A 14,187-nucleotide genomic window follows, 5' to 3' on the forward strand; every position below is an offset into this window, starting at 1 on the left:
ATCCAGGCACTGACAATGTCTGTTTTCTCTACACTTATCCTCATTGCAATCCCCATACTTACCGCTCTGTAATCTTCGTGCTGGCTAACTTTTTAGGGGAGGCGATGGTGTCATGGTATTTTCGCTGGATTATTGACGCAGGTAACCAGGTAATGTTCAGGGGAATTGGGTTTGAGATTCTGTTAAGGAAGATGGTGAAATCTGAATTCAACTGAAAATACGGTACTCTGTATACTCACATGGGTTTCTCAGGGGCAGGAATGGTTGCTGGATGTTCCAGGGTTTAGAGCATTTCAAAAGAATAGGGAGGGGGAAAAAAGAGGAGGGAGTGTAGCACTACTAATCAGAGAGGGTATCACAGCTACAGAAGCTTCCATTGTGGAGGAAGATCTACCTACTGAGTCAGTATGGGTGGAAGTTAGGAACAGCAAGGGAGCAGTCACTTTGTTAGGGGTTTACTATAGGCCCCCAATAGCAGCAGCGAGATTGAAGAAAGCATAGGGCGGCAGAGTTTGCAGAAGTGTGGACATAGTAGTTTTGTTATAATGGGTGACTTTAACTTTCCCAATATTGATTGGAACCTCCTTCGTGCAGACGATTTGAGTGGAGCTGTTTTTGCAAACTGTTTTCAGGAGAGTTTCCTAACTCAGTACGGTGACAGGCCGACGAGGGGAGAGGCCATTCGAGACTTGGTGCTCGGAAACGAGCCGGGGCAGGTATCAGATCTTGTGGTGGGAGAGCATTTTGGTGATAGTGACCACAACTGCCTTATATTCTACATAGCTATGGAGAAGTAGAGGATGAGGCAAAATGGGACGATATTTAATTGAGGAAGGGGAAACCATGATGCGATTAGACATGAGTTAGGAAGTATGGACTGGGAGCAATTGTTCCATGGTAAAGGCACGATAGACATGTGGAGACTGTTAAAGGAACAGTTGTTGTGAGTGATGAATAAATTTGTCGCTCTGAAACAGGCAAGAAAGGGTAAGATAACGGAACCTTGGATGACGAGAGCGGTGAAGATTCTCGTCAAAATGAAGAAGCTAGCTTACATAAGATGGAGGAAGCTAGGGTCAAGCTCAGCTCTAGAGGATTACAGTCAGGTGAGGAAGGAGCTCAAAAGTGATCTGAGGAGAGCCAGGAGGGGGCATGAGAAAGGCTTGGCAGAACGGATTAGGGAGAACACAAAGGCCTTTTACACTTATGTGAGGAATAAGAGAATGGTCAAAGAAAGAGTAGGGCCGATCAGGGATAACATAAGGAACTTGTGTGTGGAGTCTGAGGAGGTAGGGGAAGCCCTAAATGAGTTTTTTGCTTCTGCCTTTACGAATGAAACGAACTTTGTAGTGAATGAAACCTTTGAAGAGCAGGTGTGCATGCTGGAATGGATAGAGCTAGCGGAAGCAGATGTGCTGAAAATATTGTCAAACATTAAGATTGTCAAGTCGCCAGGCCTGGACCAGATTTGCCCTCGGCTGCTTTGGGAAACGAGAAAAGCAATTGCTTCGCCACTTGTGAGGATCTTTGCTTCCTCGCTCTCCACTGGAGTCGTACCTGAGAACTGGAGAGAGGCAAATGTAATTCCTCTCTTCAAGAAAGGAAATAGGGAAATCCCCGGCAATTACAGACCAGTAAGTCTCACATTTGCAGTCTGCAAGGTGTTAGAAAGGATTCTGAGGGATAGGATTTATGACTATCTAGAAGAGCATGGCTTGATTAAATGCAGTCAACACGGCTTTGTGAGGGGAAGGTCATGCCTCACAAACTTTATCGTGTTCTTTGAGGATGTGACTAGAAAAGTTGATGAGGGTCGAGTTGTGGATGTAGTGTATATGGACTTCAGCAAGCCATCTTAATAAGATTCTCCATGGTAGGCTCATTCAGAAGATCAGGAAGAATGGGCTACAGGGGAACTTAGCTGTCTGGATGGAGAATTGGCTGGCTAACAGAAGACAGCGAGTGGTAATAGAAGGAAAATATTCTGCCTGGAAGTCTGTGGTGAGTGGTGTTCCACAGGGTTGTGTCCTTGGGCCTCTACTGTTTGTAATTTTTATTAATGACTTGGATGAGGGGATTGAAAGATGAGTCAGCAAGTTTCCAGACGACACAATGGTAGGAGGTGTCGTTGACAGTATAGAGGGCTGTTGTAGGCTGCAGTGGAACATTGACAGGATGCAGAGATGGGCTGAGAGGTGGCAGATGGAGTTCAACCTGGATAAATGCGAGGTGATGCATTTTGGAAAGTCGAATTTGAAGGCTGAGGACAGGATTAAGGATAGGATTCTTGGCAGTGTGGAGGGACAGAGGGATCTTGGTGTGCAGGTGCATAGATCCCTTAAAATGGCCACCCAAGTGGACAGGGTTGTAAAGAAAGCATATGGTCTTTTGGCTTTCATTAACAGGGCGATTGAGTTTAGGAGTCGTGAGATCTTGTTGCAGCTCTATAAAACTTTGATTGCACCGCACTTGGAATACTGCGTCCAGTTCTGGTCGCCCTATTGTTGGAAAGGTGTGGATGCTTTGGAGAGGGATCAGAGGAGGTTTACCAGTGTGCTGCCTGGACTGGGGGCTTATCTTATGAAGAGAGGTTGACTGAGCTCGGACTTTTTTCATTGGAGGAAAGGAGGAGGAGACGGGACCTAATTGAGGTACACAAGATAATGGGAGGCATAGATAGGGCCGATAGCCAGAGACTATTTCTCAGGGCAGAAATGGCTAACACGAAGGGTCATAGTTTTAAGCTGGTTGGAGGAAAGTATAGAGAGGATGTCAGAGGCGGGCTCTTTACACAGAGAGTTATGAGAGTATGGAATAAGTTGCCAGCAGCAGTTGTGGAAGCAAGGTCACTGGGGACATTTAAGAGACTGCTGGACATGCATATGGTCTCAGAAATTTGAGGGTACATACATGAGGATCAGGGGTCGGCACAACATCGTGGGCTGAGGGCCTGTTCTGTGCTGTACTGATCTTTGGGCAGTTACAGGCAATAAATGCTGCCTTCACACCGATGCCACTCATCCAATGAATCAAGAAACACCTCCCACTCAATGAGTGTTGTTGCGCCTGTCAGATTGCAGGCTGCTGTCTGCTGCTGCTCTCTGTCTGACTGGTTCCCTGGCGATTTTCACAAGACACAGTTGTAGCTTCAGGCCAACAGCAGAGATTGACGTTTTATCACTTAAACCATCAAATCGAGTGCAACTGCAGAGGAGTGAAATGATTAAAATTCAAAATTATACACGCACACGTACACACACACACACGCACACACACAGATACACACACATACACACGTACACACACGCACACACACACACACACATACACACACACATACACACAGACAGACACACATACATACACACACACATACACACACACATACACAAAGGCACACACACACATACACACACACATACATACAGACACACACACACACATGCACACAGACACACACATATACACACATAAACACACAGACATACATACAGACACACACACACATACACACGCACATACACACACATACACACACACATATACCCACACAGACATACACACACGTACACACACATACACACAGACACACACACACACATACACAGACATACACACACACACACACACACACACACACGAACACAGATGCTGAGGTTGCTTAAGGATTGCCACTGTAACGTTATTCAGATATACAGCAGATTGTATTCTGTGAGCCCTCTGTGTTCAGTGAGTCAAAATAAAAACGCCAACAAGGAAGAAGAAGTTATAGTGTCATAGAGATGTACAGCACGCAAACAGACCCTTCGGTCCATGCCGACCAGATATCACAATCCAATCTAGTCCCACGTGCCAGCAGCAGGCCCATATCCCTCCAAGCCCTTCCTATTCATATACCCATCCAAATGCCTCTAAAATATTGCAATTGTACCAGCCTCCACCACTTCTTCTGGCAGCTCATTCCATACACGTACCAGCCTCTGCGTGAAAACGTTGCCCCTTCGGTCTCTTTTATATTTTTCCCCTCTCACCCTAAACCTATGCCCTCTCGTTCTGGACTCCCCGACCCCAGGGAAAAGACTTTGTCTATTTATCCTATCCATGCCCCTCATAATTTTGTAAACCTCTATAAGGTCAACCCTCAGCCTCCGACATTCCAGGGAAAACAGCCCCAGCCTATTCGGCATCTCCCTGTAGCTCAAATCCTCCAACCCTGGCAACATCCTTGTAAATCTTTTCTGAACCCTTTCAAGTTTCACAACACCTTTCCGATTGAAAGGAGACCAGAATTGCATGCAATATTCCAACAGTGGCCTAACCAATGTCCTGTGTAGCCGCAACATGACCTCCCAACTCCTGTACTCTATACTCTGACCAATAAAGAAAAGCATACCAAACGCCTTCATCACTACCCTATCTACCTGCGACTCCACTTTGAAGGAACTATAAACCTGCACTCCAAGGTGTCCCCAGGACTTTACCATTAAGTGTATAAGTCCTGCTAAGATTTGCTTTCCCAAAATGCAGCACCCCGCATTTATCTGAATTAAACTCCCATCTGCCACTTCTCAGCCCATTGGCCCATCCGATCCAGATTCTGTTGTAATCTTCGCTGTCCATGCTTCCTCCAATTTTGGTGCTATCTGCAAACTTACTAATTGTACCTCTTATGCTCACATCCAAATCATTTATGTAAATGACAAAAAGTAGAGGACCCAGCAGCGATCCTTGTGGCACTCCACTGGTCACAGGCCTCCAGTCTGAAAAAACAACCTTCCACCACCACCATCTGTCTTCTACCTTTGAGCCAGTTCTGTATCCAAACAACTGGTTCTCCCCGTATTCCATGAGATCTAACCTTGGTAACCAGTCTCCCATGGTGAACCTTGTCGAACGCCTTACTGAAGTCCATATAGGTCGCATCTACTGCTCTGCCCTCATCAATCTTCTTTGTTACTTCTTCAAAAAACTCAATCAAGTTTGTGAGACATGATTTCCCACGCGCAAAGCCATGTTGACTATCCCGAACCAGTCCTTGCCTTTCCAAATACATGTACATCCTGCCCCTCAGGATTCCCTCCAACAACTTGCCCACCACCGAGGTCAGGCTCACAGATCTATAGTTCCCTGGCTTGTCTTTACCGCCCTTCTTAAACAGTGGCACCACGTTTGCCAACCTCCAGTCTTCCAGCACCTCACCTGTGGCTATCGATGATACAAGTATCTCAGCAAGAGGCCCAGCAATCACTTCTCTAGCTTCCCACAGAGTTCCTGGTACACTTGATCTGGTCCTGGGGATTTATCCCCAATAACATAAGATGGACCTCAGTGAAGAATTCTGAGAGGAACTGACAGAGCAGAGAGGCGGGGCAGGGGGTGGGGGGTGTGGCGAGGGCTGGTGGTGGTGGGGGAAATGGTAGCGAAGAAAGATAGAGGAGACAGAGAAAGAGAGTGGTGGAAGAAAGATAGATGACAGAGAGAGGGTGGGAGAAGAAGGAGTTAGGTAGATAGATAGATAGATAGATAGATAGATAGAAAGAGACAGAGGGAGAGAGAGAGAGAGAGAAAGAGAGATAGAGAGAGCCTTGAGCCTGGGGACAGAAAAAAACCCCAGCTATCTAGGAAAATCGTGTAAAAGTGATATCAGAGAAAATACTGGATAAGTTTGAGATTGAGTCCAGTGATGTGGAAGGTAGGATGGTAATTTGAGAGGGGACCGTTGTGGGGCTGTAAGGAGAATGCGTGATGTGGAATTATCGGTGTGGGCGGTGTGGATAAATTTGGGGTAATCCTAAACTGCTTATTTACAAATATGGCTTCAGCTGAGGAATTTTGGAAGAAAAAGAGCAGAGTCTTGAAAGTAAATGGTGCAGTAAATCTGAGGAATTGCTTATGATGAATGTAGGCCAGTCGATCAGAATTTTCAGTCCTCCACTTTAAGTGCAGCGACTGCAACCCAGATCGGTATGTGTTAATACACTGAGAGTCTGCTCTGTTCCTCCTCCGTGCACAGCATCACTGCACCCAGAAGGCCGTGCGGTGGGAAGCTCCAAAGACACGTCAGCAGTTCACGGGAAGCCAGGTATTTGAATGGCTGTCTTCAAATGTTTGAGTGTCTTGTTACACAGAGGACAGTGACAATGAAGTTATTCAGCATCTGGATTGTGTGGGGGCCAATTCTAGCAGGTAGATGTGGAGGAAATCCAATTTCAATTGCCTTTTCAAATCAAAGTTTAAACCGAGGGCAGCCCGATACTTTAGAATTGATGCTTCTTTTCCTTTTCAGACCTGAGTCAAGGAGATTCTGTCACTCAGTCACTCTTCTCGGATGTTCGGACAGAAGGAGAGGCGGTTGTTCTAAACTGTACCTATGATACTGCGTCTAGCTACTACGTATTATCCTGGCACCGACAGCACCCAGTCACACTGCCCGAGCACATACTCTGGAAACGTAATGCTGGGTATGGAGACAAGGCTGATTTTGCTCAAAGTCGCTTCTATGTAGAACTTCAGACTGAGAGGAAATTCACCAGTTTGACTATTTCTGGGCTACAGCTGACTGACACTGCCGTGTATTACTGCGCTTTCAGGACCTCACAGCGATGATAAACAACCTCTCCTCTGTACAAGAACCGCTTTTGGACCGTGGATTGACTCATTTATTGGTGCTTTTACAGAGTCTTAATAAGTGATGATGTGCTTTCAGGAGTTCCACCTCAGACAGAGAGGAAACCAAACTAACCTCACTTCAAACTGTCATGCAACTGTCTCCCTGAGCTGCTGAGAAAATCTACAGCAGATTCTGAGCATGTGCTCTGACGCAGAGGATATTCATGCCAGAATTTCATGTTAAACTTCAGCTATCCCACTAATGCTGTAAAACGCATTTTCTTGCTCTGTACTTGACAATTAACAAACCAGCCATTCATCTCCAACCTTGAAGTCTCAAGTTCCTTAACATTCCCATCAGGATGCATGAACGCAATGCAAAACCAATTTCTGTTCTTCCAAGGCTGGAGTTCAGGAGAGGTATCTCCGTGAGCAAACATCCTTTGAGTTTATCCACATCAGAATAATTCATCAGTCTATAAAGCGAGCTGCATGGAGACAACTGTGACTTTGTGGTAGCTCCCTACCTAAGTTAAGAGGCACACCTTCAAGTGTCGATGTTTGTCATGAAAACTTGACAGAACAGACGCAGAAAAGTCATTTTCCCCTTGGCAGAATCTGGAATCAGATTCTCAGAATAATGCATCGCACCTTGAAGTTAGAAATGAGGATGGAATTCTTCTTTCGGAGGGAATATCTTTCGCAGAGTCTGGGTGATAAATCTGTTCACGTGTCAGATAGTCCTGGAGAGGCTAGATGGTCTGAGACTGTCCTCTGTAGAAATTGCAAGTCTGATGTGATGGAAGCGAAACATAGAAAATCCCGAGAGGATATGATTTGTTGAATATGTAATCCATGTGGTGACCACGTTTGCGTTCGTAAACTTACCCACTTTTTAAAAATCCCACACTGCCCCCTCTGTGATATTTACACTGGCCATCACAAATCCCCACACTTGCCTTGTATATATGTGCTGATGCTGCTGTCAGATTGGTTGCTGCGGTGTGCTGAGGTTCTCCCACTGAGTTTATGCTCTTAACAATTTTCGTTATGGACATTGTGGTACCATCGTGCCACGAGCAAAGGGTGACGTTGTATTACTTTAAACACGAATTGAAGTGCAACCAGAGAGGATTTGACTCTTTAAAATTCAGTGAAAGCCTTGTAAACTCTTCTATTGTGTAAAAAAGACGCACACGTGCTCTCTCTCTCTCTCTCTCTCTCACACACACACACACACAACAAACACACACATGCAAGCACTGAGTGCGTTTCAACAGAAGGTAGCGACTGTAAGATTATTCATATATACAGTGGATCCTGGTCTCTGAGGCCTCTGCATTTAGTGTCCCAGAGAAAAAATAAACACCCATAGCAACAATGAAGAAAGATGGTGTTTAGATCAATGAAGAATGCTGTGAGTATCTAACAGAGGGTGAGAGAGATAATTTTGAACCGGAGGACAGAGAAGTTGCAGAATAAAGAGGTATCCTGTAAAATTGATATCAGAGATTTGGTTGGATCAGGTTGAGGTTGAGTCCTGAGATATTGAAGCTGATTGCAATTTGAGAGGGGACAGAGTTTGGGCTCAAACGTTACATATGTGGGTTGGAAATCTCAGGAGTAGAGAGAAGAACAGCAGAACGACAGAAAAAAAGAGAGAACAACAGTGTTTCTTTTCTTATTTCAATAATCTCTTTTGTTCACAAGAAAAATCGATCTCTTTTTATGTATACGTTGACAGAGTCAGAACACGTGGTTCTGGAAAAGTACAGCAGGTCAGGTAGCATCATAGGAGCAGGAGAATCGACGTTTTGGGCATATGTCATTTATCATGTTTGTAGGGAAGAGGAAGGGGGCTGAGAGATAATAGGATAATGAGTTTGTTGAGGGGAGGTAGCAGGAAAGGTGGTAGGTGGATGCAAATAGTGGTTGATTGCGATACTCAGTGGGGCAGGTAGGTGCGAAGGAAGATGGACAAGTGGCACAGGTCAAGAGGGCGGTGCTGCCTTGGAACTTTAGAACTGGGATGAGATGGGAGGAGGGGAAATTTAGAAACTAGTGAACTCAAAGGTGATGTCGTACGTTTGAGGGGTCCTAAGGCGGAGGACAAGATGTTCTTTCTACAGTCATCGGGTGGATTGAATTGAATTGAATTTATTGAGACGTGTCCTGAGGCACAATGAAAATCTTTGTGGGACTTGGCAGTGAGGAGGCCCAGGGCTTGTATCTCCTTGGTGGAGTGGGAGAAGTAGTTGAAGTGCTCGGCCACAGGGCTGTAGGTATGTAGGCTGCGTGTGTCCCAGAGATATTCCCTGAAATGTTCAGAGAGTCGGTGTCCTGTCTCTCCGATATGGAGGAGATCGCATCGAGAGCAACGGACACTGCAGGTGAGGTGGATGGATGTGCAGATAAATGTCTGTGGAGGTGAAAAGACCCGGATGGTGACTGACCTACTGTGCCAGTCCAGCGCCGCAGTTTTCGATTCTGACTCTGCAGCATCTGAAGTCCTCGCTTTCTCTCTACTTCCATTGAAACGAAAGCAGTTTGCGTCTGTGCAGGTAGCATACCAATAAATACACAAAACATCGGAGTTTGGCTATCCACAAAACCAAATATCTCTGTTACTCACTAGGAGGATCAGATAACTGAACAGGATCCCATTTTTCTTCAGCAGGAAGACCTCACAGCAAGGTCTTTCCCCACTGCTTCTGGGCAGCAGTTGCCCCAGGCTTTAGTACATCCCTTGGCACGTAGTCCTGCTCGTTGGGATGTGCCAGTCTGCAACACTCGGTCAGGGTCAAACCCTTGTTCTGGAAGACCAACAAAATTTGGGCAGACCAAAGAGCGTCATTCACGGAGTTGATGCTGCACCAGGCGCCAATGATGTCTGCCTTGCTGCACACCCCAGGAACCACAATGTAGAGCACAGAGCCCTGTGGTATGGAGCTGCTCAGGAAGTAACTCGGCATAAAGTACTGCATCTTCCAGCGGCCTTCTTATGCAAAGGCACATTCCAGAGGGAGGTGTATGACAGCTACAACCCCTCTGCAACTACTTCAGCATGCGTTGGTGCAGGCTGACCAGGTATGCATGAAGAATACCACAGGTCGTGCTCTTCTCAGCACCAGCAAAGCGATGTCTTAGTGCTTTTTGGAAAGTTCTGGTGATGAGGCAGTCTGTCAAATAGTTTTGACAGTCTGCTCAGGCAAAATAACAACATGATTCATTCTCTCCTTTTCCATCAGGGTCTCGAGAATTTCAGTATATGGTGACATTTGGTGTTTGGTGCTGAGGGTCTATGCAAAGCGTAGTGCAGCCACACACAAAGGTAGCCATCAGGATGAGGGGAACATTGGGTACGTTCTTCGGTCCCATATTCAGAGTTTTTTATATGAATTCCCTGCAGACTCTGTCTACCTTAGGCCTCTGGATGAAAGGTGTATCTGGTGGGTGAAACAGGACAGTTTTCGGGGATAGGTCAGACCTGTCCTGTGTACAGTTGTAGGGAGAGTGTCTCACACCTGATGGTCAGTTTTACCCACAATAGAGAGGAAGCGGTGATCCCAAAGGGTCACTTTCTACTTTACTTTGGTGATGCCCTCCTCCCAAGAGTTTCTGCTCGGCCCGACTCCTCTGAACCTTACTCCCAGCACCTCCAGGTAGCCTGTCCTGACGGTAAGTGCAATTAAGTAGTAGTTGGCTGAGTTCCCAAAGAACATGGCCTCGCTCTTGCTTCAATTTGCCTTGCCTCCTAAGACCAGTTGGACCTGGTCGCAGCTGCTCATGAGTCGGTGTATTGACAGCGAATCTGAGTAGAAAATAGCGATGTCATTCATGTACAAGGTGGCTTTGACCTGCAGGCCTCTGCTGCCTGGACTAGTCACTGCCTTTCATGGGTGTATCTTTCCTGATGGATTCAGCAATGTGCTCTACATAACGCACAAACAAGGCAAGAGATACTGGGCAGCCCTGCCTGACTGCGAATCTGATCAGGAACCTTTCAGATTCTGACCCATTGATTGAGACTGCTCTAATGATGTTGGTGTAGAGTATTCGGATTCAACTACAGATTCCCTCCTCAGTTTGGAGAGCGTGCTCACCCGTACGTGTGCAATATCGTGTCAACGGCCTTCTCCTGCTCTACGCTGATGAGGCAGGTGTCCACCCACCTATCCTGCACGTATCCAGAGGAGCACGAGGCTCTCAGAGATTGTATTACAGTTTGGTCGGCGTGAGGCATCAAACCCAGAGCAGACCTGACAAGATTGGCGATGACTTGAGGCAGGATTTTGTAGTCTGCACTCAGCAATGATATTGGTTTCCAATTTCTAAGTTAGTCCCACTCCCCCTTCCGTTTGTAGATGAGAATGATGATACCTTTCCTCACGGAGCCGCTAATGGCACCTGCCTCGTACTTTTCACACACATCCAGCAGGTCCAGGCCAATCAAGTCACACAGCTCTGAATACAACTCGGCCAGTATACTGTCGCTTCCAGGACTTTCATTCTTTTTTAAGGGCTAAAGGGCTTTGGTAATCTCATCCAGAATTAACGACAGCTCCAGTCTCTCCCACGTGCTTTGTGTCAGACCTCGTGATAGAGGACAGGAACAATGGGGAGCCAGAAAACAACAAAAAAAGTGTCTTTAGAGTAAAAGGCACAATGAAAGTGGGAAGTTGCTAATCATGAGTGAAAGTTAATGGAATTCTCGACGCTCCTTGTTAAGTGCAGATCCAGATGCATAATTGACAGAGAATGTGCTCTTCTCCACCCACACGAATTGCATATCCCCTCTCCCCACCCCCACAGAGCAGTGAGGTGGGAATCTCCAGAGACACGTCAGCAGTTTACCGAGGGCAGGGTAATAGAATGGGCGTCTTCAAATATCCGACGTCAGAAGACAGTGGCAATGCGGCTACTTGGCATTTAGGTTCCGTGGAGCACAATTCTGGCAGGTAAATGTGGACGAAATCGAAGATGTATTTCTTATTTAAAACACAATTTAAAACCAGCCGAGCCAAACACCTTACAATTGATATCCGCTTCCCCTTTCAGATCCGAGCCATGGAAATTCTGTCACTCAGTCACTGTCCTCAGCTGTTTGGGCAGAAGGAGAGGTGGTGACTCTAAGCTGTACCTATGATACTACATGGAACAACTATTGGTTATCCTGGTACTGACAACAGCTGGATACACTGCCTGAGTATATACTGTTGAAATCTAATGGTGGCTTTGATCATAAAGCAGACCTTGCGAAAAGTCGCTTCTCAGGAAAACTTCAGACCACGAACAAATTCGCCAGTTTGACTATCCCTGCCGTGTATTACTGCGCTCTGAGTGACACAGTGATGATAAACAGACTCTTCACTGTACAAAAAAAAACTGCCTTTGGACCACAGATCGTTCCATCTATTGGGGTTTTCACAATTTGTTGGAAAGTTACTGTGTGCTTTCAGGACCCTGAACAAACACCGAGAGAAAACCAAACTAACCTTGCAACAAACTGTCACCGAAATGTTTCCCTCAGCTGCTTGAGAAAAAAAACCTGCGAACTCTGAGCTTGCGCACAGACACAGAACAGAATGACGTGAGACCCCACCACCAAACAATTTGCTGAGCTGTGATTTGTAGTTCACGAACTGAGAGACAGCACGGAGTTTTGCGCCCACACACGCATGAAGGGACACCACAGCAGTGAACTGAGTAACAAAAAAAAGGACAGAACTATGGATGCTGGAATTCAGAACATTATCCTGAATATAACCCACCGAAATCAGTTGCCCACTTGAGATTCGTAGGGGCTACAGAGGTGCAGTCATATTGTCACTTTTTGGAGCAAGTGAGGACTGCAGATGCTCGAGATCAGAGACGAGAGTGTGGTGATGGAAGAGCATAGCAGGTCTGGCAGCATCCGAGGAGCAGGGGAATCGACGTTTTAGGATGAAGGGCTGATGCCCGAAACGTCGATTCTCTTGCTCCTCGGATGCTGCCTGACCTGCTGTACGTTTCCAGCACCACACTGTCGACTATTGTCACTTGGTGTCAAGTAAATCCCATTTCTAGCCTCACCTGGTCTAGTTGTAGGTAGAACATCCCTGAACAAGTTGTGTAGAAAATTGATACACTTTATCATCTCACAGATTCAGGTTTATGTAATAATTGGTATAGATCCGACCAGATCCTCTCAAAGTATTTAACTAATCTAGTCCAGACTCTATTTTGTTCCAGTATTAAAGACAGATGTAATGTGTTGTGTTCCAGATGCAATTCAACTGATTCAACTACTCGACATTTAGCAAAAGACAATTTGTTCAAACACTACAATTAAAATGCATTAAAGAAATAGGAGTTTAGAATAACTTACCTCTGCTGGATAATTCATTTGAATGTTCGATGAATTGACAATTACTCGTATAGTTTCAATATAATAACAAACCATAAACACACCCTGTGGAGACAAACCAAATTCAGAGAAAAAAGTCTCACATGCAGTTCTTCAATCCAGGAGTGAATAAAAGGGAAAATTTAGAGAGAGTAGCATGGAGGCGTTTCTACCACTTTCAACTGTGGTGTGCCCCCAGCGACTTCCGATCCTGCGGAAAAGCTAAAATCCAATAATCCTGATCCTCTTGAGCTTGTCATAACCATTCATGCTGTTGACCAGCCACCCAGGACTTCCCCATATATTTACTCAAGTAATCTTCACTGGACACCTCTGCACCTCTTATTAAATGTTTCTCTGAAAAGAAACCCGGACAAAACAACATCTTAAAGCAACAGCATCGTCTGAAGTTCAATATTGCACGTGGGAACTCCAAAAATTTCATTTGCGTTCGCTTGTTGCTACTGGGTAGCTGTCTCCACCGGGGTTTCTGCACTTGCGGCTGATTGGGTTCTATAGAAGGGGTACTCTGCAGCACATTCTCTCCCAATGTCTCTGATGGTCAAAGTGCTGTGTTTTCATTTCAGGTAAGAATGACCCGAAACCTCCCTGCTCTGAACAAGATGCCAAAATATGTCCTGTCTGTGACACCAACGGAACCATTGCACAAATCTGAGCAAGGTATCGGTACTGCAGTTAGTTCGAGGCTTCCAGAGGCAGAATGATTAAATTCACTACTGTGTGGAAACAGGCCGTTTAGCCCAACAAGTCCACACCAACCCTCCGAAGAGTAACCCATTCCCCTCTGAATGACGCACCTAACACTATGCGCAGTTTTTCATTGCCAAATCACCTGACCTGCACATCTTTGGTCTGTGGGATGAAACGGTGGCTCATTGGTTAGCACTGCTGCCTCACAGCGCCAGGGACCCGGTTTCGATTCCTGGCTCAGACAACTGTCTGTGTGGAGTTTGCACATTCTCCCAGTGTCTGTGACGGTTTTCTCTTAGTGCTCCGGTTTCCTCTCAAAGTCCAAAGATGTGCAGGTCAGGTGAATTGGCCATACTAAACTGCCCAGAGTGTTAGGTGGATTTATCATCGGTAAATGTAGGGGAATGGGTGGGTTGCACTTTGGAGGGTCCGTGTGGACATGTTCGGCCGAAGGGCCTGTTTCCACACATAGGTAATCTAAC

The 14,187-nt window shown here is 46.0% G+C and overlaps 1 gene segment (V, D, J or C); it reads left to right on the forward strand.

Moving 5' to 3' along the window:
* Positions 1-104: 104 nt before the first annotated feature.
* Positions 105-6,606, forward strand: LOC140461079 (T cell receptor alpha variable 38-2/delta variable 8-like). The segment is given in 2 exon segments: positions 105-141; positions 6,287-6,606. Coding segments are annotated over 2 exon segments (357 nt in total).
* The last annotated feature ends 7,581 nt before the right edge of the window (positions 6,607-14,187 follow it).

This window comes from Chiloscyllium punctatum, chromosome 36 (assembly GCF_047496795.1).
Source record: "Chiloscyllium punctatum isolate Juve2018m chromosome 36, sChiPun1.3, whole genome shotgun sequence".
NCBI lineage: Eukaryota > Metazoa > Chordata > Chondrichthyes > Orectolobiformes > Hemiscylliidae > Chiloscyllium > Chiloscyllium punctatum.